The 25724-nt window shown below is 43.5% G+C and overlaps 1 protein-coding gene across 12 annotated transcripts; it reads right to left on the minus strand.

The window, feature by feature from the left end:
- Window positions 1-535: 535 nt before the first annotated feature.
- On the minus strand, window positions 536-24084 carry gpr55a (G protein-coupled receptor 55a). 12 transcript variants are annotated; one of them, XM_052467973.1, is made up of 6 exons: window positions 23947-24084; window positions 20111-20590; window positions 15840-15890; window positions 4770-4890; window positions 4442-4627; window positions 536-2627 (listed from the first exon to the last, which is right to left on the minus strand). In XM_052467973.1, exon 6 carries the CDS (start codon window positions 2621-2623, stop codon window positions 1604-1606), a length of 1020 nt encoding a protein of 339 aa, XP_052323933.1. In that variant the 5' UTR covers window positions 2624-2627; window positions 4442-4627; window positions 4770-4890; window positions 15840-15890; window positions 20111-20590; window positions 23947-24084; the 3' UTR covers window positions 536-1603. The 12 variants fall into 12 exon arrangements, 5 of the variants coding, with proteins under 5 accessions (XP_052323933.1, XP_052323932.1, XP_035613939.1 ...); XR_004823175.2 differs by lacking the exons at window positions 536-2627; window positions 4442-4627; window positions 4770-4890 and adding exons at window positions 11529-15368; window positions 15477-15592; XM_052467972.1 differs by lacking the exons at window positions 15840-15890; window positions 20111-20590; window positions 23947-24084 and adding an exon at window positions 8358-8489.
- Window positions 24085-25724: the final 1640 nt, after the last annotated feature.

Raw genomic sequence — 25724 nt, forward strand, 5'->3', positions numbered from 1 at the left:
TGTTATGTTTTGTGTGTCTGTTTGTTGCTTTCCAAGTCTTATGCTATCACTCTCTTAGGAACTAGAAGGAGAAAGTGGAGAAACTAAAAGCAGCTCCAGCTGGAGGGGAGGAAGCCAACAGCTTCAGCTGGAATGTCATTTTGTTGTGTGATGAGAGATGGAAATTAAGATTGTGTTTGTTGTGATCATAGATCAGAGGCCATAAGTCTCTGAGTTTGTAAACCTCACGGTGAATGTTTTGTTATCATTGTTTGTTCATTTATAAGTCATTTCCAAGTTTAAGTAAGTTGAACAGTAGGAAGCTATTGTTCGAGAGGAGGGACTGTTTGATTCTGAGAATATGAAATATACTTATTCATGTCACTGATGGAGTGCTGAGGTTTAGAGGGTCTACACCAGAAGTTAATGGTTACAGGAGGAAGGTATATAGTGTGTGCAACTAAGCTTGGAATGTGTTGTGTGCAAGTGTTGGGAAAGGTTCCTTGTTCCTTGTCAATCATTGGCTTATTGGTAAAATCAGCAATCAGACAATATCTTCTTTAAGTAAATCAATCAAACCTTTATTAAAGCAATTGCAGACAGAAGTTGACAACGGAAACACAGCACGCATGTTTCAGAGTAAGTTCTGCAAAATATAAAAGGTCAAAGTTGCTTTAATATGCTTGCAGTCAACCCCTAGTAATGTCACTGCCTACATCAACACCTTCTACTGATGAGACCCAGCCCATGCATATACAGTTATACAAACTTGCAGGAGAAAACTATAGCCCAGCAGTAATTTTCCATTCCCGTGTGGCTTGCAGGGGTCTGTGTCTATGTATCTCTTTTAGCCTTGAGGTGCTTTCTCACAGACACTCTGTTTTGACGGCAATGGCTCACATATCTGCTCAGACCGTTTCTTATAAGAGGCAGAGACTTGAAAAGAACTGTGGAACAGTATTAAACCTTATAATGAATATATTGCTCATCTGTGGTCCAGGACCCTATAAATGTAGTGGGGGAGCCTCTTATAGCCCTTCCCCTTCTATTCATACAACATAAGCACAATCAATTATTGTAATACATCAATAATTTGGTGCAGCCACTATCATGACCCCAAGGTGACACCCATCAGAAGCGATTACATGTGGCAGGCATTGATAGGGGGAGAGAGCTGTGGATTAGTGATGGAGGGGCGTTGAGGTCAGGTCAGGTCACCTTAAGGGAGAAATACAAGTTTATGGCCCGTATCACTAGTGTCTTGCCGAGCAGTAAAGAATGATGTTTGTACAGATGGGTAGGAGGAGACTCAGCCTATGAGGAACAGTTAAATATCAGTGTTTGTGTGATTTTTTTTTTATCTGAATGCAGCTGTATTGACCCTCTGGGCAGAATAAACTTGGTTAAGCTTTCATAAATGTCCTTTGAGTTTTTTACTCTGAGAATTAGAACCTAACGCCAGTCATTCATTCTTCGAGAATCTTTCATGAGACTTGTCTCCTCTCTGTTGTGGTGATCTGAGTTTCCGTTTCCCAGATAGAGATAATAGCCATCCATCTACAGGGAAATCGCCTCCACCCTAATCTCCACTCCACTCCGATAAACCACATCTATCTAGCAAGTCCTATCGATCTCCAGTGACCTGGTTGTCTGATCCTGTCTCTCTGGGTCCCTTGACCATGATGTTGTCCATCAGATGCTGGTCGATTTCCCCGGGCTTTGCCACGTTGTTCCCTCTAGTGGACATCCTCCTCCTCTCCTGGCTGGCAGTCAACAGGTTCTCCTTCAGGATGAAGTAGTAGCAGACCCCGTCCGTCAGACAGTTGACACTGCCCAGACAGGTGCTGATGTGAACGAAGTCTCTGAGGGGGTTGATGACATCTGGGTTCTCTGTGCCGTTCTTGGCCAGGAAGTAGACGACTGCGGCCACGTGGTACGGGATGAAGCACAGCATAAAGGCCACCAGGTTGCTCAGGACGATCTTCACAGACTTGTTGTCCCTCACCTTCTTGTCCAGCGGGTTCCGACGCCGTATGTCACTCAGGATCTGCATCACGCGCACCGAGAAGAACAACATAGTGACAGTGCTGATTGTGAATACCGTCTCCATGGCGACAATGATCCATTTCTTCCCCCAGGTTTCCCTGGAGAATCCCTCGAAACACCTGGTTTCGTTGTTGTTGTGCAGGCTAGTGGTGTTTTTGTTGTGGAGCTCATAGACGGGTGTGGTGAAAGCGAATACCGTCACCCACACAGCCAGGCATACCAGGGCAGCCTTCCGTGGCGAGTGTAGACGCTTGCCGTTGAATGGAAACCGCAGAGAAACATATCGGTCGCCCGAGATGCACACGATCAGTACGATGCTCCCATAGATGTTGACAAACACCAGGCTCTCCAGGAAGGTGCAGAAGCCCATGCTCAGGCCCCAGGTGCGGCCGAAGGCGTATATCTTGAAGGGCAGAGAAAAGATGAGAAGGATGTCGTTGATGATCAGACTGCTGAGGTAGACTGTGGACTCAGTCCATCGACGGATCCTGAAGAGGAGGAGCCACAGGGTGGCCAGGTTGAGGGGTAAACCCACCACGAACGTGGGGACGTAGACAATCCATTGTATATAGCACACGTCCCTTTCACACAGTGGCATTTTACTGCAAACAGAGAGGGAAATAGAATACGCATATAAATGTCATTGCACTTTCACTTATGACACAAATCCAATCAAATTATATTGATCACATACACATATTTAGCAGATGTTATTGCAGGTGTAAAATGCTAAATGCTTGTGTTCCTAGCTCCAACAGTGCAGTAGTAGTTCGCAAAAATACACACTAATCTAAAAGTAAAATCATTGAATTTAGAAATATATATACATTTAGAAATATATATAATCATTTAGAAATATATAAATATTAGATTGAGCTATGTCGGAGTGGCATTGACTAAAATACAGCAGAATAGAATACAGTATATACATACGAGATGAGTAAAGCAGTATGTAAACATTATTTACACATTATTAAAGTAACTAGTGTTCCATTCTTAAAGTGGCCAGTGATTACAAGTCCATGTATATAGGGTAGCAGCCTCTAAGGTACAGGGTTATGTAACTGGGTGTAAGCCGGCTAGTGATGGCTATTTAACAGTCTGATGTCTTGAGATAGAAGCTGTCTTTCAGTCTCTCGGTCCTTTGATGCACCTGTACTGACCTCGCAATCTGGATGATAGCGGGGTGAACAGGCAGTGGCTTGGGTGGTCCTTAATGATCTTTTTGGCCTTGCTGTGACATTGGGTGCTGTAGGTGTCCTGGAGGGCAGGTAGTTTGCCCCCGGTAAATGCGTTGGGCAGACTGCACCGACCTATTCAGAGCTCTGCAGTTGTCATACCAGGCGGTGATACAGCCCGATAGGATGCTCTCAATTGTGCATCTGTAAAAGTTTTAGGGGCCAAGACACATTTCTTCAGCCTCCTGAGGGCGCTGTTGCGTCTTCTCCATCACACTGTCTGTGTGGGTGGACCATTTCAGATCATCAGTTATGTGTACGCAGAGGAACTTGATGCTTTCCTCGTTCTCCACTGCGGTCCAGTTTATGTGGATAGGGGCTTGCTCCCTATGCTGTTTCCTGAAGTTCACGATCAGTTCCTCTGTTTTGTTGATGTTGAGTGAGAGGTTATTTTACTGGCACCACTCTCCCAGGTCCCTCACCTCCTCCCTGTAGGCTGTTTCGTCATTGTTGGGGCCTACTACTGTTGTGTCGTCTGCAAACTTGATGATTGAGTTGGAGGTGTGCGTGGCCACACAGTCATGGGTGAACAGTGAGTACAGGACGGGGCTGAGCATGCTTCCCTTGTTGGGCCCCAGTGTTGAAGATCAGTGAAGTGGAGGTGTTGTTTCCTACCTTCACTACCTGGGGGCGGACTGTTCGGATGTCCAGGACCCAGTTGCACAGGGCGGGGTTCAGGCCCAGGGCCCCGAGCTTAATGATGAGCTTGGAGGGTATTATGGTGTTGAATGCTGAGCTACAGTCAATGAACAACATTCTTACATAGGTATTCCTTTTGTCCAGATGGGATAGGGCAGTGTGCAGTGTGATGGAGATTGCATCGTCTGTGAACCTATTGGGGTCCACAGATGCAAATTGCAAATTGAAGTGGGTTTAGGGTGGCAGGTAAGGTAGAGGTGATATAATCCTTAACTAACCTCTCAAAGAACTTCATGATGACAGGCTTGAGTGCTACGGGGCAATACTCATTTAGTTCAGTTACCTTTGCTTTCTTGGGTACGGGGAACAATGGTGGACATCTTGAAGCAAGTGGGGACAGCAGATTGTGATAGGGAGAGATTTATTATGTCTGTAAACACTCCAGCCAGCTGGTCTGCGCATGCTCTGAGGACGGGGCTAGGGATGCCATCTAGGCTGGCAGCCTTGCGAGGGTCAACACGTTTAAATGTCTTACTCACTTCGGCCATGGAGAAGGAGAGTCCACTGTTCTTGGTAGCGGGCCGTGTCGGTGGCACTGTGTTATCCTCAAAGCGGGCGAAGAACGTGTTTAGCTTGTCCGGAAGCAAGACGTGGCTGGTTGGCTCTAAGAACCGGCTCTTGTAGGTGAACGTTGGGAGCTGGCTCGCATATCAGAAGAGCCAAATCTATTTATAAAAAATAAAAAAATTCAGATATGAATAATTAAAGATTGAAATTAATAGAATTAACTAATTCAAAGAATTAAAGAAAAATAAAATGCTCAAGCGCACACAGATTTGTTCTGTCTGCACAGACTAACAGCCTCACCTGTTGTTCCTGTCAATCAGACACGAAGTGTCAACCAATGAACCAAAGATGCGTGAGGGAGGGCCAAGCCAACTCACTCACAGTCACACACTTAGCAGCCGAGGAGAGAGAAGAAGGACAGCTGTGAAAACAACAGCTGGAAAATGAGTCGGAAGCACAGCAGCATTTGGATGCATTTTAATAATGTAGGCAATGTTAGAGCACAGTGTTGAATTTGCCAAAACAAAATACATATAAAGCCGGTTCTACACACAACCTACACCGGCGTATGCGAACTGTGCACCCAACTGTGAAGCTAGCTGTAGCAGAGCTTAGAGAAGCTAGCTGTAGTGGAGCTTAGAGAAACTAGCTGTAGCAGAGCTTAGAGAAGCTAGCTGTAGCAGAGCTTAGAGAAGCTAGCTGTAGCAGAGCTTAGAGAAGCTAGCTGTAGTGGAGCTTAGAGAAACTAGCTGTAGCAGAGCTTAGAGAAGCTAGCTGTAGCAGAGCTTAGAGAAGCTAGCTGTAGCAGAGCTTAGAGAAGCTAGCTGTAGTGGAGCTTAGAGAAACTAGCTGTAGCAGAGCTTAGAGAAGCTAGCTGTAGCAGAGCTTAGAGAAGCTAGCTGTAGTGGAGCTTAGAGAAACTAGCTGTAGCAGAGCTTAGAGAAGCTAGCTGTAGCAGAGCTTAGAGAAGCTAGCTGTAGTGGAGCTTAGAGAAACTAGCTGTAGCAGAGCTTAGAGAAGCTAGCTGTAGCAGAGCTTAGAGAAGCTAGCTGTAGTGGAGCTTAGAGAAACTAGCTGTAGCAGAGCTTAGAGAAGCTAGCTGTAGCGGAGCTTAGAGAAGCTAGCTGTAGCAGAGCTTAGAGAAGCTAGCTGTAGCAGAGCTTAGAGAAGCTAGCTGTAGTGGAGCTTAGAGAAACTAGCTGTAGCAGAGCTTAGAGAAGCTAGCTGTAGCAGAGCTTAGAGAAGCTAGCTGTAGTGGAGCTTAGAGAAACTAGCTGTAGCAGAGCTTAGAGAAGCTAGCTGTAGCAGAGCTTAGAGAAGCTAGCTGTAGCAGAGCTTAGAAAAGCTAGCTGTAGTGGAGCTTAGAGAAGCTAGCTGTAGCAGAGCTTCGAGAAACTAATAGGCCTGCTAGTGATAGTGGTGGAGCCAGCACCTCCACACGTGGAGATATATCCACTCAGTCAAGTAGGCCTACTCCGCGACGCACAGCTACGCAGTCTTCTATGGACCAGTTTATGCCAAAGTCTATGTCTGTAGCAAAGGCCAAATTGATATGGCATTTTCTAAAATTATTGCCACCAAATTCCAGCCATTTTCGATCGTGGAGGACAGAGGTTTTTAGAAACTATAGCAATAGTCTAAATCCAATGTACACAATTCCAAGCAAGAAAACCCTTTTAAAATCACTTATTCTACAACTGTACGAGAGCACACAGGTTTCAGTGCGGGGAAGAGTCCAAAAAGCTACTGCAGTTTGCCCTACCACTGACTGCTGGACATCAAGGGTAACCACTTCTTACATGTCAGTTACATGTCACTTCATTGAAGATTTTCCATGTCTAGCTGTCTTCTGGACTACTTTGAGTTCAGCGACAGACACACCTCAGAGAACTTGGCAGAGGAACTGTTGAGAGTGACCAAAGAATGTCAGTAGATGGAAAAGAGGTCTGTTGTGTCAGCAACAATGCAGCTAACAACCAAAGCCATGACATTTTTTAAATGGACCCATCATCCATGTCTTGCCCACACAATCAACCTGATTGTAAGAGATGCTCTGAAGGTGATGAAGCCCACTGTGGACAAAGTGAAAGCAGCTGTGGAATACTTCAGGAGGTGTTAAAAACTAAAGTCTACACAACGCCAGATGGGGATGCCTGAGCTGAGGCTTAAACAAGACTGCACTACAAGGTGGAATTCAACATTTTATATGTTGAAGCGGTTTCTTGAGTCAAAGGATGCCATCATCTCTACCCTGGACATTGTCAATGCACCTGTTGATGCTCTGACCCAAGAGGAATGGGAGGTGGTGGAGGAGGTGTGCAGAGTCCTGGAACAATTTGAGCAGGTAGAGATCAGTGGAGAGAGGTACAGTAAGCAGTTATTACTACATCATTATTTAATCCAGTATTATATATGTATATGAGCCGTAAATAAGAATGTAGCCCCAGCAGTCAGCTGGCTCAGGCACCAGGGCGACAGGAGGCAGAGGGAGGAACAGCCCCAGCAGTCAGCTGGCTCAGGCACCAGGGCAACAGGAAGAAGAGCGAGGGACAGCCCCAGCAGTCAGCTGGTTCAGGCACCAGGGCAACAGGGGGAAGAGGGAGGAACAGCCCCAGCAGTCAGCTGGCTCAGGCACCAGGGCAACAGGAGGAAGAGGGATCAGATGGAGCAGAAGCACCAGCAGTCGTGCCACAAAACCCTGCTGTGTGGAGCTGTTTGACGAGAGAGCAACTGGGGATGCAGCACGAAGGAATCCCTCAGCAGATGTCATAATGGAGGTCTGATCCTATTTGGAGGAGCCCCTCCTGGTGGAAGAACAAGGCCTCTGTCTACCCACGGCTTACTAAAGTCATGACAGGGAGACTCTGCATAGTGGCCACATCCGTTCCCTCTGAGAGAGTCTTCTCGAAAACGGGACAAATAATTACTGAGAGAAGAAACCGCATCAGCCCCTCGAAAGTGAGGCAGCTTGCATCTCTGAATGCAAATCTCTCATAAAAGCAAAATATGGTCAGCATTGCTGTGTGCTGCTGGTTATAACATGGCAATAAAGAAGAGAGCATAAAGAGGGACCAGTTTAATGTTTTAAGTGAGATGCTGCAGTTTTATACATTGTTATTTATTTTTGTTTGATATGGTGCAATAATCTATTATTATGTTGTTCAGATTGTATTTGTTTTGAATTGTTACATTTATATGCACTTTGTTTATATACATTAAAAAGTTATACTTTAAATGCAAATGTTTAATAGCATCCTTCTTTGTTACATTTATTTCAATTTGTGGGATGCTGCAGTTTTGCACATTATTTTTGTTGTTGTTGATATGGTGCAGTATTCTATTATGCTGTTCAGATTGTATTCGTTTTGAATGGTTAGATTTATATGCACTTTGTTTATATACATTAAAAAGTTATACTTTAAATGCAAATGTTTAATAGCATTATTTTTCATATCTAACCAATGCATTTTAAAATACATTGTGGTTAAGGTAGAGTATGATTTCATTTATACATTTAATTAGAATTGTTTTAACACCAATCATAACTATCACAATCTGCTTGACTTGACTTTGGTGAGCTGAGTTGAACGAGCCAACTCACTGAAAAGAGACGGAATCACTACTGAAAAGGTCTGAACAGTGTGATTTTTCCCCATTGTAGAAAGTGCCTGTGTTTAAAATGTATTTGCATTGTTTTAGGGAGAGTGACATTTAAATGTCTCTAGAGGATTTAAGATTATACGACATCTCACAACAGCATAGCAGAAACCGTGGGTGAATGTAAATCTACGATGTGCTTTTAATTCTATAAAGCATGCAGTGACGAACTGGGAGCAAAACTCCTGTCCAAAAGTATTACAGTAGGCTACGGGAAAAAAAAACACTCACCGAAATCGTGTTGGGATAATTATCTCGCCTCAACTAGAACCAAACCTTTTGGCTTTGAATACTTGTTTGGTAAGACAAACTTTAACCTACAATAGACAGCCTGTCATGCCACTACTTCTTCCTCTGTGAAACAGTTGAACGCCCCCCCATCTGCTCTAGTCTAGTGTCGCTTTCGTTGACTTGATTGAATAGTTAAAGGAAGACAGTCATCAAGTATTGTGTGGTCTGAGCACCTTCCGTGGAAGCAGTTTCTGCTTAGGCCACGCTCACGTGGTTTAGCATGCTCTGTTGTTTTTTCATGTGAACCTTTTCACTGCCTCTGTAAGATGTGTATGTTAACAGAAGGGGTTTCCCATTGACATAAATATATACATTTCCTACGCAGGTTGGAGTTTGTCTTTTAGTATTTTCTAGAAGAAACCAAGCTGTATACAAAAAGTTTTCCAATTGTATATCTTGTTTTTTTATCATATCATAACTGTCATTGCTAATGCACACATTCACATACAGTATGAGTGGGAGACTGTCTGGAAAAGTCTGAAACAGTGAAATGTAATGTTATCCTTTACAAAGAGGCACTAGAGGGAGCCACAGGAACAGCCAGGGGATATCTTGAGTACACTGCCAGGAGCCAACTAAAATTAATGTTTGTCTGTGTGTTTGAAATATAACTACTAAATATGTAATCTAGCTCTCTGGAAACTATGGTTCTTGCCTGAAAGTGGACTTTTTCCTGAGAGGTCTGTCTGATACTGTAGTGCAGAGAAAAATGTCCTTACGACATAACATACATCACAACCACATCCTCATTTAATTTCCGGCTCACTTTTCCTACTTTGAATGAGTGATCTTCCAGTCTATGGAGGACCAAGACGGCCAAAGTTAAAAGAAATATGAATACATAAATAAATCCATAAATATATATGCAGGTAAATGTAAAAATAAATGAATGACCTTACTCCCATTGGTTGATCTGTATCAGAGTACGAAGATTGACTTCACATACATGGTTTCTATGACACAGACACTACGCAATATGGCTACACGAATGCAAGAGACAGCCAGAGATTTGAGAGTTTTGGCTAACCTAGCTGAAAATGCTTGTGCTGAATCTGACTACTTACTTTTTTGTGTGGAGTCTCTGGCTGACAATTTGTTCCAGTTAGCTGCATCTACTGACACAGAGGTTGACCATGTAGTGTTCAGCAATTTGGTAACCAAACAGGTCTCTAACCCATTGCTAAAACCTGCTCCAAAGTCACTGGTGTGCCCCTCCGTATCCAGGCCTCGTTCTACGAGCAAACTCTCATCATCTTGGGGGACGTCACCCATCCCCTCCATTCTCAGTTGAACTCATGCCACTGGGGTGGCGCCTGCGCTCCATTAAGTGCTGTACTAACCGTCACAGAGCAACATTTATGCCAGAGGCCTATTCAACAAGCTGGGACAGTGATCAGGATGTATTTGTTATATATTTATTACTAATCACTCATCATGTCCATTTGCATTACTGTCTTGAAGACTTTGCACTTGTGCAACGTGTAAAGCCATCCAGTGATTGAAGAGTGAAGATGATTTTAACCATGTTAGATGGGACCTTTACTATTCCAGGAAACGAAACAATACCATTTCTTTATTACAGATGGTGATTTGTAGTTCATGGTGGCATTGACGGTTTTAGGCATCTAATCGTGTATCTCAGCGCCGCCACCAACAACCGGGGCTCCACAGTGATGAACAGCTTCCTTGAAGCAGTCAACACCTGTGGACTGCCATCACGCGTTAGGTCTGACAAAGGAGGAGAACATGTTCAAGTGGCACACTTCATGGTGTCCACCAGAGGCCTAAACAGGGAATTCCCATCTCACTGGTAGAAGTACACAGAATCAGAGGTATAATCACTTTTGTAATAATTGTGTATATTTTCATACTTCTTCAAATCAACCTTATTAGCTTAAATGGCCAATTATGTTTCGTTAAATTTGCAGATAAACATGTTTAAGAAGCAAATGAGTTATCAGAATGATATTGTGGTTCTGTTAGGTTTGTGTTAGGTCACATGCTAAATTGCTCTGATTAGTAAACATTCTTACAACTTTTTTGCATAGAAAGAGTTGTGACTGTAGACAACTGTGGTGATTTTATGAATAACAATAACAACATATCTCTCTCCCCCAACTCTTTCTCTCACACTCTTATGCTTTTCTGCTTTGTCTATTTATCCAGGATAAATGACTGTGGAGGGATGTCTTTGCTTTGTCTCTTTATCCAGGATAAATGACTGTGGAGGGATGTTTCTGCTTTGTCTCTTTATCCAGGATAAATGACTGTGGAGGGATGTCTTTGCTTTGTCTCTTTATCCAGGATAAATGACTGTGGAGGGATGTCTTTGCTTTGTCTCTTTATCCAGGATAAATGACTGTGGAGGGATGTCTTTGCTTTGTCTCTTTATCCAGGATAAATGACTGTGGAGGGATGTCTTTGCTTTGTCTCTTTATCCAGGATAAATGACTGTGGAGGGATGTCTTTGCTTTGTCTCTTTATCCAGGATAAATGACTGTGGAGGGATGTTTCTGCTTTGTCTCTTTATCCAGGATAAATGACTGTGGAGGGATGTCTTTGCTTTGTCTCTTTATCCAGGATAAATGACTGTGGAGGGATGTCTTTGCTTTGTCTCTTTATCCAGGATAAATGACTGTGGAGGGATGTTTCTGCTTTGTCTCTTTATCCAGGATAAATGACTGTGGAGGGATGTTTCTGCTTTGTCTCTTTATCCAGGATAAATGACTGTGGAGGGATGTCTTTGGGGGGAGTGTTGGACATCTTCTATACTTCTTTCTGCAACCTGGAGAGAGAGGGTCTACTCAACCTAGAGGAAGAGATCCACATCTATGCCCTGAACTGGAGATTTCTTCCACAAATCCAAAGGTACCTGCAGTTCTTCAAGGACAGTGATTCCACTGAGTGGAATCACTGCAACTATGGACTCAGAATCAACATGAGGGATATCATGACCCCTTCCAGGTTTGTACTTTAAATAATGTTAATAATGTTAGCAAGTACACTTCTAATGCATGACACACACATTTGTACATATGAATAAGTATGAATGTAAGCAGCAATCAATGATGCAAATAATACAATTGGTTAACATTATTTCACCACATTTTATTTAACATGATTAGAGATAAATTGTAACTACTTGTGGTATCTTTTTGACACTGCAAACAAACACTGTGTTCCCAAATGACCTTGTTCAATTGTGATTCCCATTCCTTTATTATTTGCATAGAATAGACATGCTCATATTTGACTGTTGATCTCACATTAGGTTGACATGGAATACAGCCTTGACGAGGGGGGGTCCTTATGGTCACCATCATGAAGGAGTCACAGTCCCTGAGGTTCAGCTTCCACGGCCATTGACTGACTTGGAATACAGCCTTGAAGGGGGAGGTCCTTATGGTCACCATCATGAAGGAGTCACAGTCCCTGAGGTTCAGCTTCCACGGCCATTGACTGACATGGAATACAGCCTTGACGGGGGAGGTCCTTATGGTCACCATCATGAAGGAGTCACAGTCCCTGAGGTTCAGCTTCCACGGCCATTGACTGACTTGGAATACAGCCTTGAAGGGGGAGGTCCTTATGGTCACCATCATGAAGGAGTCACAGTCCCTGAGGTTCAGCTTCCACGGCCATTGACTGACATGGAAGTGCAAACATTGCCAGATGCGCAAGGTTCTTTTTCCAACGTCTTAAATGTCTATAGTGAGACAGTTGCCATATTATCAGATATAATTGGAGATGTTTAAAAGCCTGGGTCTGAGAATTGAATTGATTTCAGTATTTGGATTGGTCAAACTATCTCCAAGAGAATTTCAAATGCTGATAGTTTCTATGTAACAGCAAATGCTGTTTGAGCTGTTCTCACTGAGTCATTCACACTGAGGGCAGGTCAGAGTCTGGGAGTCCCCTTCGCAAGGTGCAATTGTCTGCAAATAACATGCAATTGACTGATAAGACAAGTGCCATCTATTATGATACAAACAAGCTGTGATTTCTGATATAAAATGAGTTGGCTTTAGCTAAAGAAGGTTATTTACAAATTGATGGCAATTTGAACAATTGAGCTCCACTCATTCAAACTCATCATGCAACAAGCAAAACACTGTAATAAGAAACTATAAGCTGAACAGTGAGTCAAGATGGTACACTGTAAAATGTCCTGTATATGGCTGATTTAGTTCCAAAGCATTTTACCTCCCAAAAGAATGAGCGAATGGGACGTAAAATCACCCATCGATTGTCTGACAACTTGTCTAGGGTGTATTCATTTGCCGAAGTGTTTTACTTTAGTGCTGTTCTGTGAAAAAACTGTCATCACAAATTTTGAGTTTGCCTTTAAAAATCAGATTTAAGCCCAAAGTACACCAGGAAACATTATTGATGCTTACTTGTGGAGCCTTTAGAAAGGGTGTTCAATAACCGCTCAATTCTATTCTTTAATTTGAATTTGTAGTTTGCTCTGTCCTCATTGACTGTCTCAGTAAAACTGTGGTGAGAAACGGTCAATAATAAGACATGCTGCTGTCTTTACACTAGTGAGCAGACAGACCGTCTGAGCAGTTCAACTAAAGAGTAGAACAAAAAGTGTCACTTCAACTTCAGCTGAATGTCTTCTTCACGACTGTTTAAAGAATACATTAAAACGTTTATTTCTGGTGATGTATGTCTAACTATCAATCATGCCCCTCCTGAGACAAGCAAACTCAAAATACCACCCTCACCATATCACGCAGCGTAATGACCATTGTAGTCCTTCTATTCCTCAGTGCTATCTATGCTGTAATAATCTGGGGCGAACACTGCAACAGTGTGGAAAGGCTTGCCGACACAGCCAACTCTCCACAGACCCCCAGAGGCAACGGCCTCTGGAGCAACTTATGATTTCAATTTGAGCCAGGCCACGGAACGAGGACATCACATCACAGCGTGGGGAGCAAGGAATGGAACGTGAGCGGGGGCCTCAAGCAGGATCAGGTGCTACAAACCCCATCAAGGCCAACTGAAGCCAGTCACCTTGGTAGGGCACACTAATATGTGTAAATGGGCCTCTCCCTTTTCACTCTCTGACCCCTTCACACTAGACTGTATCATTTTCTGCCTTAAATGTTTGGACTCCGAGGGAAGTTTGTTATAAGGTGTTAGTGGAAGTGCAAGTGGAGCGACCCCAAATCTGCCTTCTGTTACAATACACTACATCAGGTTTATTCAGTGTCAGGATTCCCTGAGCTAAAGCCCTTATCACCTTGAAATGGGTCAAACGGCTTCACTGCCCATCTACTGTCAGAATTCTAACACTGGGGAGGTCTTGAGGCACAGCTCACACGTTCATCACTGTGTGTGACAGGAAACACTGTCTACTGGGTGCTGAATTACCTGCAGTCACATATTCTCAACGTTCCCAAATAATGGATTCATGATATACTGGATCTTACTGTATTAATGAACTGTGCCAAAGGCCTTGCAGCATATTTCAATATAAGAAAAGGCAGAGGGCTGAGAAATATCACTCTGTCCCACACAGTTTGAACATTTATACAGCTTTAGAGCTATAAATTCCATATCTTACAGTACAAGGCAGAGAAGACTTCCTAACTGCGGAGTGCACACAGTCATAATTTGTTGTTTATTCCTTCCTAAAACATCTTGTTAAATTCAACAGACAGGCTGTCTGAGGTAACTCGGTAATTACGCAGAAACAATACAAATTCCAATGTTTTTCTAAGGAAGTGAGACATAACAAGGCAGGGAGATTCCTGTTTGAATTTATAACATTGCTTTGGCTTGGATCTGGCCCCTTAGCCATGGACATGCTACATTTAAGATTCTGGCTGATTTTTAGCATTTAGGCCACCCAGATTTCCCCTGGCCTGTGCGTTAATTACTCAAAACAGTATTTGACCTGTTCAGTTGAATTTTACAAGCCCAGAGTGCACACAGGCAGTTGGGAGCCCCCTGCACTGAACCCTGTACACTTTTGAATTTTTTCAGAATCTATTTGTTTTCACTTCATTGCGGCCTCTGGTGTCCTGCTCCTCAGACCCAGTTCACGGCAATAAAGAAACCCCTCACCTGGTGTAACAGTGGAGGTATTTTGTCTTTATCAAGCCTTTGAGACTCTGGACCTTATGAACACCAATGTTGGTTAATATACATCAGGCGCTTTTTTATTGCAGAAAACGAGCGCAAAATGGATCCAGCAAAGCTGCAGGCAGGTGAAGGTCAAGTTAAACTGGAGGAGCGATGGGCCTCGTTTGTCAAGGGCACCCCTAACGTTGATTGGCCAGTTGAGACACCTTCTCCCTCAGTGTGGTGGAAAAATGTCAGGGTAAATGCAGTCATATAGAGTGGATATGTTGTAGATATATCAAAAATATTCAAACATCAGATGAACCTGTTTTTTTTTTTTCAGTCTCTTGTACAGTTTGAGGGTAACTTGCCTTACAGTTCACCTTGTAGTGCAGCCAGGCATAGATATTCCCCAATAAAGTATGTTTCCCACAGTTGGAAAACTCCACCTGGCTTCAAAAGTAAATTGTTTGCCATTTATAAAGAGGAGATGTTAGTCTCAATTAGCACTGGTTTCTTTGAGAGGGACTCAGAACACATACCAACTCAATATTTGTCCTCATGTACTTAATTCCTTTATCCAATATAGAAATGAGGCAGTGCATTAATATCACAATTTTTATTTTAATTTTATTTACAACCAGCAATTATTTTCCTCCGTTTGTGGCCATCAATTTGGATTACCCAACTACTCGGAGCTTCTAAAAGGCACATTTCTCTTCTGCTGGTTGACTGCCTAGGCACTTCCTTGAGGAAACCTTTTAAGACAGGACTTTTAAATAGGGATAATGGGAGTATATATGGAGGGTAGGCCGTTGAACTGGCCCCTCAGCTTCAGGTTCCTCCTCCAATAGGATCTATCTAGAATGCATCCGCCTGCAAGGCCATTGGGAATATATATAATGGGAGTATATATATATACACACACACATATACATACATGCATACATACATGCATACATGCATACATGCATACATACATACATATATGTTCCTTTCCACTAAGGAATCCCTCAAACTCAAGGTCAGGTAGTCTTTGCCCTTGTTGGCCTGAAGTGTCCAGTATGTGAACAGCTGAGCTGCCTTGACCGGGTTTGGTTCTGTAACTCAAGCATAACAGCAATATAGAATGTTAACTGCATTTTTCTGAGGTATAGATGCATACCCAAAACAGTGTCTATACTGCAAATTAAATGATTCACTAAATCACCTGCTATGTCCAAAACATGCAAGAATTAGCAGTCCAATGAGGTGCGACAAGTAAATAAATGTTTGTGTAAACTCTACCCATCAGAGCCAGTTGATACAGTGTACTAAATAATAGGTTCTTCTGAACATTGTACTTACCATCAACGGTGTGTACTGGACCACTTGCTGCTGAAGTGCCAGATGAACTTGCTGTTGGTATTAAAAATATAAAATAATCAGTATGCATCATTATGTCCACACCATTTTCACGAGGTGAGTGATAGTGCATTGAATGTAAGTGTTTTTATGTAAGTGTTTGTAAAGAAAGACGATTGAATACAACTAAATGTATCATATAGAAAGTACTACACCTGAAAATTGCACATTAACATTAATAACTATCCCTAAGACGTGCTAAATTACCAATCCCTTAAAACTGATCTGTAAACCTTCAGAATATAAACCCTCATCTGAACCTGTCTCCAGACACACCTCCATTGCCAAATCTACAACTGGATGCTGACCGGTGGAGGAACTTGTCCCACCGGCTCTAGGGACAGCTGCACCATCATTCTCCCCTGCCTTTTCAACCTGTGATTGACTTGAAGAGTTGAGCCGAGGAGTCAGGTATATCAGGTATATCAGATACTAACAGTTATCTAAAAAGAACATTTTCATAACTCCCCTCTACAACAGCTGATAGCCTGATAGTGAAGTGTTGTAATTATCATCTTTATCATAAAGAAATGTGCAGCAACAATGAACCAAGAAGTTAACACCCAGAACAGCTCAATTAAATTGTACCTTTTCCACATCTAAACTAACAAATGATCAAACTACTTCAGTGTACTTCCGGCGCCGACTGAGATGGCCGCCTCGCTTCACGTTCCTAGGAAACTATGCAGTTTTTTGTTTTTTTACATTAGTACCCCAGGTCATCTTAGGTTTCATTACATACAGTCGAGAAGAACTACTGAATATAAGATCAGCGTCAACTCACCATCAGTACGACCAAGAATATGTTTTCCGCGACGCGGATCCTGTGTTCTGCCTTACAAACAGGACAACGGAATGGATCGCATGCAGCGACCCAAGGAAACGACTACGAAAAAGAGGGAAACGCGGCGGTGTTCTGGTCAGACTCCGAAAAAGGGCACATCGCGCACCACTTCCCAGTATTCTTCTTGCCAATGTCCAGTCTCTCGACAACAAGGTTGATGAAATCCGAGCAAGGGTGGCATTCCAGAGGGACATCAGAGACTGCAACGTTCTCTGCTTTACGGAAACATGGCTTACTGGGAAGACGCTATCCAGGGCGGTGCAGCCAACGGGTTTCTCCACGCATCGCGCGGACAGAAACAAACATCTCTCTGGTAAGAAGAGTGGCGGGGCGTATGCCTCATGACTAACGGGACATGGTGTGATGAAGGAAACATACAGGAACTCAAATCCTTCTGTTCACCTGATTTAGAATTCCTCACAATCAAATGTAGACCGCATTATCTTCCAAGAGAATTCTCTTCGATTATAATCACAGCCGTATATATCCCCCCAAGCAGACACATCGATGGCTCTGAACGAACTTTATTTAACTCTTTGCAAACTGGAAAACATTTATCCGGAGGCTGCATTCATTGTAGCTGGGGATTTTAACAAAGCCAATCTGAAAACAAGACTCCCTAAATTTTATCAGCATATCGATTGCGCAACCAGGGGTGGTAAAACCTTGGATCATTGTTACTCTAACTTCCGCGACGCATATAAGGCCCTGCCCCGCCCCCTTTCGGAAAAGCTGACCACGACTCCATTTTGCTGATCCCTGCCTACAGGCAGAAATTAAAACAAGAGGCTCCCACGCTGAGGTCTGTCCAACGCTGGTCAGACCAAGCTGACTCTACACTCCAAGACTGCTTCCATCACGTGGACTGGGACATGTTTCGTATTGCGTCAGATGGGAATATTGACGAATACGCTGATTCGGTGTGCGAGTTCATTAGAACGTGCGTCGAAGATGTCGTTCCCATAGCAACGATAAAAACATTCCCTAACCAGAAACCGTGGATTGATGGCAGCATTCGCGTGAAACTGAAAGCGCGAACCACTGCTTTTAATCAGGGCAAGGTGTCTGGCAACATGACTGAATACAAACAGTGCAGCTATTCCCTCCGCAAGGCTATTAAACAAGCTAAGCGTCAGTACAGAGACAAAGTGGAATCTCAATTCAATGGCTCAGACACAAGAGGCATGTGGCAGGGTCTACAGTCAATCACGGACTACAAGATGAAATCCAGCCCAGTCACGGACCAGGATGTCTTGCTCCCAGGCAGACTAAATAACTTTTTTGCCCGCTTTGAGGACAATACAGTGCCACTGACACGGCCTGCAACGGAAACATGCGGTCTCTCCTTCACTGCAGCCGAGGTGAGTAAGACATTTAAACGTGTTAACCCTCGCAAGGCTGCAGGCCCAGACGGCATCCCCAGCCGCGCCCTCAGAGCATGCGCAGACCAGCTGGCCGGTGTGTTTACGGACATATTCAATCAATCCCTATACCAGTCTGCTGTTCCCACATGCTTCAAGAGGGCCACCATTGTTCCTGTTCCCAAGAAAGCTAAGGTAACTGAGCTAAACGACTACCGCCCCGTAGCACTCACTTCCGTCATCATGAAGTGCTTTGAGAGACTAGTCAAGGACCATATCACCTCCACCCTACCTGACACCCTAGACCCACTCCAATTTGCTTACCGCTCAAATAGGTCCACAGACGATGCAATCTCAACCGCACTGCACACTGCCCTAACCCACCTGGACAAGAGGAATACCTATGTGAGAATGCTGTTCATCGACTACAGCTCGGCATTCAACACCATAGTACCCTCCAAGCTCGTCATCAAGCTCGAGACCCTGGGTCTCGACCCCGCCCTGTGCAACTGGGTACTGGACTTCCTGACGGGCCGCCCCAGGTGGTGAGGGTAGGCAACAACATCTCCCCCGCTGATCCTCAACACGGGGCCCCACAAGGGTGCGTTCTGAGCCCTCTCCTGTACTCCCTGTTCACCCACGACTGCGTGGCCACGCACGCCTCCAACTCAATCATCAAGTTTGCGGACGACACAACAGTGGTAGGCTTGATTACCAACAACGACGAGACGGCCTACAGGGAGGAGGTGAGGGCCCTCGGAGTGTGGTGTCAGGAAAATAACCTCACACTCAACGTCAACAAAACTAAGGAGATGATTGTGGACTTCAGGAAACAGCAGAGGGAACACCCCCCTATCCACATCGATGGAACAGTAGTGGAGAGGGTAGCTAGTTTTAAGTTCCTCTGCATACACATCACAGACAAACTGAATTGGTCCACTCACACTGACAGCGTCGTGAAGAAGGCGCAGCAGCGCCTATTCAACCTCAGGAGGCTGAAGAAATTTGGCTTGTCACCAAAAGCACTCACAAACTTCTACAGATGCACAATCGAGAGCATCCTGGCGGGCTGTATCACCGCCTGGTACGGCAACTGCTCCGCCCTCAACTGTAAGGCTCTCCAGAGGGTAGTGAGGACTGCACAACGCATCACCGGGGGCAAACTACCTGCCCTCCAGGACACCTACACCACCCGTTGTTACAGGAAGGCCATAAAGATCATCAAGGACATCAACCACCCGAACCACTGCCTGTTCACCCCGCTATCATCCAGAAGGCGAGGTCAGTACAGGTGCATCAAAGCTGGGACCGAGAGACTGAAAAACAGCTTCTATCTCAAGGCCATCAGACTGTTAAACAGCCACCACTAACATTGAGTGGCTGCTGCCAACACACTGTCATTGACACTGACCCAACTCCAGCCATTTTAATAATGGGAATTGATGGGAATTATGTAAATATATCACTAGCCACTTTAAACAATGCTACCTTATATAATGTTACTTACCCTACATTATTCATCTCATATGCATATGTATATACTGTACTCTACATCATCGACTGCATCCTTGTAACACATGTATCACTAGCCACTAACTATGCCACTTTGTTTACTTTGTCTACACACTCATCTCATATGTATATACTGTACTCGATACCATCTACTGTATGCTGCTCTGTACCATCACTCATTCATATATCCTTATGTACATGTTCCTTATCCCCTTACACTGTGTATAAGACAGTAGTTTTGGAATTGTTAGTTAGATTACTTGTTGGTTATCACTGCATTGTCGGAACTAGAAGCACAAGCATTTCGCTACACTCGCATTTAACATCTGCTAACCATGTGTATGTGACAAATAAAATTTGATTTGATTTGATTTGTTCTGTTATTGATGTGCAACATGGCCATACCATCATTTGTAATGATGAGTGCACCTTCCATAAATGGAGAATATCATATTTTCCCAACATCACCATGATTAATTTCCCATTCAGAGCATTACCTGGAGCAGGCTTCACTGTGCCTTCTTATTTGTGCAAAGTAAAGTTGTTCTTCACAGTTTAGGCATTGTGTCATGATCCACTTTGAGCAACAACTGAATAATTCAGTTCCTAATTGATGAGAAAATTACATAAATAAATACAAAAACCAGAGAAGACACTTATCATCTATAGATTTTTTTTATTATCTGTTGTAAATATTGCTTAACACTCAACATATCTACTTTGGATTAGTAAGTGCTCTAAAGTTCATTAAAAGTGCATAAACTGAGAAATTAGACTTTCCTTTACAGCGGGCGAATGTAGAGTAGCACGACACAAAGGTCTTTCAGATATCTCAAACTGTAGCCCCGATTGGGGCATGGGACAGGTATAAGATGATGGCTCTGTGTAGTTCCAGGAGTTTTCAGCAGCTCGAACCCGCCCTCGTCTCTCAACTTTGGAAACAAAGTTAAAATGAACTTGTGAACTTTCTTGATTACCTGTGAGATAATGACAAACAAAAAAATATACATAACTTGCAAACCTGATTTTTATCAGTATATACACTTTTTATTAGGTACACCTATCTAATATTGGGTAGAAACCCTTCTGCCTCCACAACAGCCTGAATTATTCACAGGGTTGTACTTTAAGAGATGCCCTTCTGCACACCACTATTTTAAACAGCTGTTATTTGAGCATTTGTGGCCTTTCTGTTAGCTTAATTTAAAAAATAAAATAAAAAGTTCACCTTTATTTAACCAGGAAGGGCTCATTGAGATTTAAAATCTATTTTCAAGAGCGTCAGCACCAAGTCATTACAAAAATTACAGACAAACATGAAAAACTACAAGTAATCTAGTAAAAACCAAAGAATTCACAAGAGTATAACAAAATGAAAAACATTGACATGTCAGGGAATCAGTCTCAATATCATTCATCTGTGATTTAAAAATACCAATTGGGACAAGTTCTTCCAGTTTAACAGTATTTTGTAAGGCGTTCAAAGACGATGGCGCAGAGTACATAAAAGCCCTTTTACCAAATTCAGTTTGGACATTTAGAATAGTTAGCAGGATAAAGTCCAGGGAACGAAGAGAGTACCCACCACATTTCTGAACAACAAAATGAGTCTGGACATTCTCCTCTGACCTCTCTCATTAAGAAGGTGTTTTTGCCCACAGAACTGCCGCTCACTGAATGTGTTTTGTTTATCACACCATTCTCTGTAAACTATAGAGATTGTAGTGCATAGAAATCCCAGGAAGACAGCTGTTTCTGATATCCTGGAATCACCATGTGTGGCACCAACAATCATACCCACGGTCAGTTGCTTAGATTACGCATCTTGCCCGTTCTGTTTGGTCGAACAACAACTAAAGCTCTCTACTCTATAGACTGAGTTGCAGGCAGCCACATGATTCGCTGTTCGAAGGAGCAGGCTATTTGCGTTAACACGCAGATGTACCTAATAAAGTGTGTACATCTCTAACTGACAGGACCTTCATAAAGGTGTGATATTTGGGCCAGCTGTCCAGCTTCTTGCACTATGGTGAAGATCTATGATCAAATTTCCCCTGTCTATATTATATCCTTATTCTTTGCTTGATAGAAAAACTGACCCTAGATCTGCACCCATACTCTGAGAAGCTTGATAACTACATGCCCAGACTAGCTTTAATTAATCACATGAGTAGGATTTAATATTTAATAGCCATAGTTATCAGGCTTCTCAGAGTACAGGTGTCGATCCAAGGTCAGTATGTAAATTTAATTCAACTATGCAAGAAACTCTCTATACATTAAAGTTATATGTTCTAAAACTTATTGCCTATGCACACCATAAATCAAATTGTCAAAATATTTCACTCTGTTGATTGACTTTAAACGTCTGGCTCCCTTTTGTCTATCAAGTGGTGTGACCATGATTCTTTTTCAGCACAACTTTTGTCAGATGGCAAGTTCAGCTGCTCTTTTTAATTTTTTTTTTTTTTTTATCTTTACCTTTTACCAAGTCAGTTAAGAACATATTCTTATTTTCAATGACGGCCTGGGAACAGTGGGTTAACTGCCTGTTCAGGGGCAGAACGACAGATTTGTACCTTGTCAGCTCGGGGGTTTGAACTCGCAACTTTACGGTTACTAGTCCAACGCTCTAACCACTAGGCTACGCTGCCGCCCCAGAGCTGCTCTTTACCAATCCTGCTTGGGACAGTAGTTGTGCATTTCCACCCAAGACAGCGTCAGTCATCGGAGGCACAATCTTACTTTGCACTTGGTTATAAATGATATTATAATATTAATTATAATACATTATTCTTTGTATATTAGCTAGCTCACCATCAACATGTTGTAGGCTACTCAACCCCTTGAAGTGCCAGACGAAACGTTAGACGCAGCCCCAGATGAAAGGCTAGACGCAGCGCCAGATGAAAGGCTAGACGCAGCGCCAGATGAAAGGCTAGACGCAGCGCCAGATGAAAGGCTAGACGCAGCCCCAGATGAAAGGCTAGACGCAGCCCCAGATGAAAGGCTAGACGCAGCCCCAGATGAAAGGCTAGACGCAGCCCCAGATGAAAGGCTAGACGCAGCCCCAGATGATAGGCTAGACGCAGCCCCAGATGAAACGCTAGACGCAGCCCCAGATGATAGGCTAGACGCAGCCCCAGATGATAGGCTAGACGCAGCCCCAGATGATAGGCTAGACGCAGCCCCAGATGATAGGCTAGACGCAGCCCCAGATGATAGGCTAGACGCAGCCCCAGATGATAGGCTAGACGCAGCCCCAGATGAAAGGCTAGACGCAGCGCCAGATGAAAGGCTAGACGCAGCCCCAGATGAAAGGCTAGACGCAGCGCCAGATGAAAGGCTAGACGCAGCGCCAGATGAAAGGCTAGACGCAGCGCCAGATGAAAGGCTAGACGCAGCCCCAGATGAAACGCTAGACGCAGCCCCAGATGAAACGCTAGACGCAGCGCCAGATGAAAGGCTAGACGCAGCCCCAGATGAAAGGCTAGACGCAGCGCCAGATGAAAGGCTAGACGCAGCGCCAGATGAAAGGCTAGACGCAGCCCCAGATGATAGGCTAGACGCAGCCCCAGATGAAAGGCTAGACGCAGCGCCAGATGAAAGGCTAGACGCAGCGCCAGATGAAAGGCTAGACGCAGCCCCAGATGATAGGCTAGACGCAGCGCCAGATGAAAGGCTAGACGCAGCGCCAGATGAAAGGCTAGACGCAGCCCCAGATGAAAGGCTAGACGCAGCCCCAGATGATAGGCTAGACACAGCGCCAGATGAAAGGCTAGACGCAGCCCCAGATGAAAGGCTAGACGCAGCGCCAGATGAAAGGCTAGACGCAGCGCCAGATGAAGTCCCAGATGAATTTGCTGTTGACAATGAAATTGTACAATACACATGATCAGCATGCACCATTAGGCCTACATATCAACGGAATAAAATATGTAGCTATACAATTTAATTCAAACTGCAGAGGAGTATATTGCTAAGATACCCATGTTTACCTCTAAACTTGACCGCACCATTTCAGAGATATCTACCTAGGGAAATATTCAAATATTTTCTTTGTGGACTGCTAGACAATCAACCATGCATGCTAGCTATCTAATGCTACAACAGTGAAGTGAAAAGCAAATGATTCGAGCTAGCTTTGGCCAGTCTGCACTCTTTCTTCCCTTTGGTGAACATGTGTTCCTTTGGTCAGTCTGCTTGCTAAGTTAACGTTAACGGTCTGAACATGTGATTTCTATGTGCGCGAAACGTACACGTGAAATAATGTTCAACTGACGCCCAGCAAAAATCGAATGTATACTTTCAGAGTATGTCTCATTATACTTACAGTACTCTATTCCTCCATGCAGATCCGCCGCCTCTCGAAGAAGCTCAGACACTGACACTTAGTAGACATAAACAGAGCCAGCCTCTTTCTCCCTATCTAGGGAGGATCTACAGCCTATCAGCACTCTCTGTGCTTGATTGCTATGCCCGAATGTTAAAGTCCCGCCTCAGCATTTGCATAGAGACGAAGAAATACAGAAGTAAATAAATAATAGTTGACAATAATAAATAAATTAGGGAAATAAATAAAAACAGGAATACATGGACAAGGAAATAAATGAACAGGGAAATAAATAAATAGAGAAAATAATAATTAGGAAAATACATATTTTGGCAAAATGTAAAAGTAATAATTTTTATCAAATTGTGTTATTTATTGATTGATTTACGTGTACATTAATTTATTTTTACATTTACGTGCATATATATTTATAGATGTATTTCTTTATATATGTATTCATTTATGTTTGATTTTGGCCGTCTTGGTCCTCCACAGGATTGTGTCGAGGCACAGATCTGGGGAAGGGTACCAAAAAACATCTGCAGCATTGAAGGTCAACAAGAACACAGTGGCTTCCACCATTCCTAAATGGAAGAAGTTGGGAACCACAAAGACTCTTCCTAGTGCTGGCCGCCCGGCCAAACTGAGCAATCGGGGGAGACGAGCCTTTGTCAGGGAAGTGACAAGGAACCCAATGGTCACTCTGACAGAGCTCCAGAGTTCCTCTGTGGAGATGGGGGAACCTTCCAGCCCACTTGGAGTTTGCCAAAAGGTACGTAAAGGACTCTCTGACCATGAGAAACAAGATCCTCTGGTCTGATGATAACAAGATTGAATTATTTGGCCTGTGTACCAAGCATCACTTCTGTAGGAAACCAGGCACCATCCCTATGGGGAAGCATGGTGGTGGCAGCATCATGCTGTGGGGATGTTTTTCATGGGCAGGGACTGGGAGACTAGCCAGTATCGAGGGAAAGATGAACGGAGCAAAGTATAGAGAGATCATTGATGAAAACCTGATCCAGAGCGCTCAGGACCTCAGACTGGGGCAAAGGTTCACCTTCCAACAGGACAGCGACCCTAAGCACACAGCCAAGACAACGCAGAATGTCCTTGAGTGGTCCAGCCAGAGCTCAGACTTGAACCCGATCGAACATCTCTGGAGAGACCTGAAAGAAGCTGTACAGCAACGCTCCCCATCCAACCTGACAGAGCTTGAGAGGATCTGCAGAGAAGAATGGGAGAAACCCCCCAAATACAGAGTCATACCCAAGAAGACTTGAGGCTGTAATCACCGCCAAAGATGCTTCAACAAAGTATTGAGTAAAGGGTCTGAATACTTAAATTTGATATTGAATTTTTAATACATTTTCAAACATTTCTAAAAACCTGTCTTTGCTTTGTCGTTATAGGGTATTGTGTGTAGATTGATGAGGGGGGAAAACAATTTAATCGATTTAAGAACAAGGCTGTAACGTAACAAAATGTTGAAAAAGTAAATGGGTCTGAATACTTTCCGTATGCACTGTATTACTCCTAATAGGTTTTTTTGGTGTTTAATTTTTTTTTAATGTAATATTATCTTATGTTGTTCTTATCTATAACTGTTCTGTACTCAGTCATGTATTTTTAAGTTGTTTGTGAACCCCAGAAGAGTAGATGCTGCATGTGCAATAGCTAATGGAGATCCTAATAAACTACTGTGAGTTCCAAAAGTATTGGGACAGTGACAATTTTGTGGTTTTGCGTCTGTACTCCAGCACTTTGGCTTTAAAATG

Source organism: Oncorhynchus keta, chromosome 18 (assembly GCF_023373465.1).
Source record: "Oncorhynchus keta strain PuntledgeMale-10-30-2019 chromosome 18, Oket_V2, whole genome shotgun sequence".
Classification (NCBI taxonomy): domain Eukaryota; kingdom Metazoa; phylum Chordata; class Actinopteri; order Salmoniformes; family Salmonidae; genus Oncorhynchus; species Oncorhynchus keta.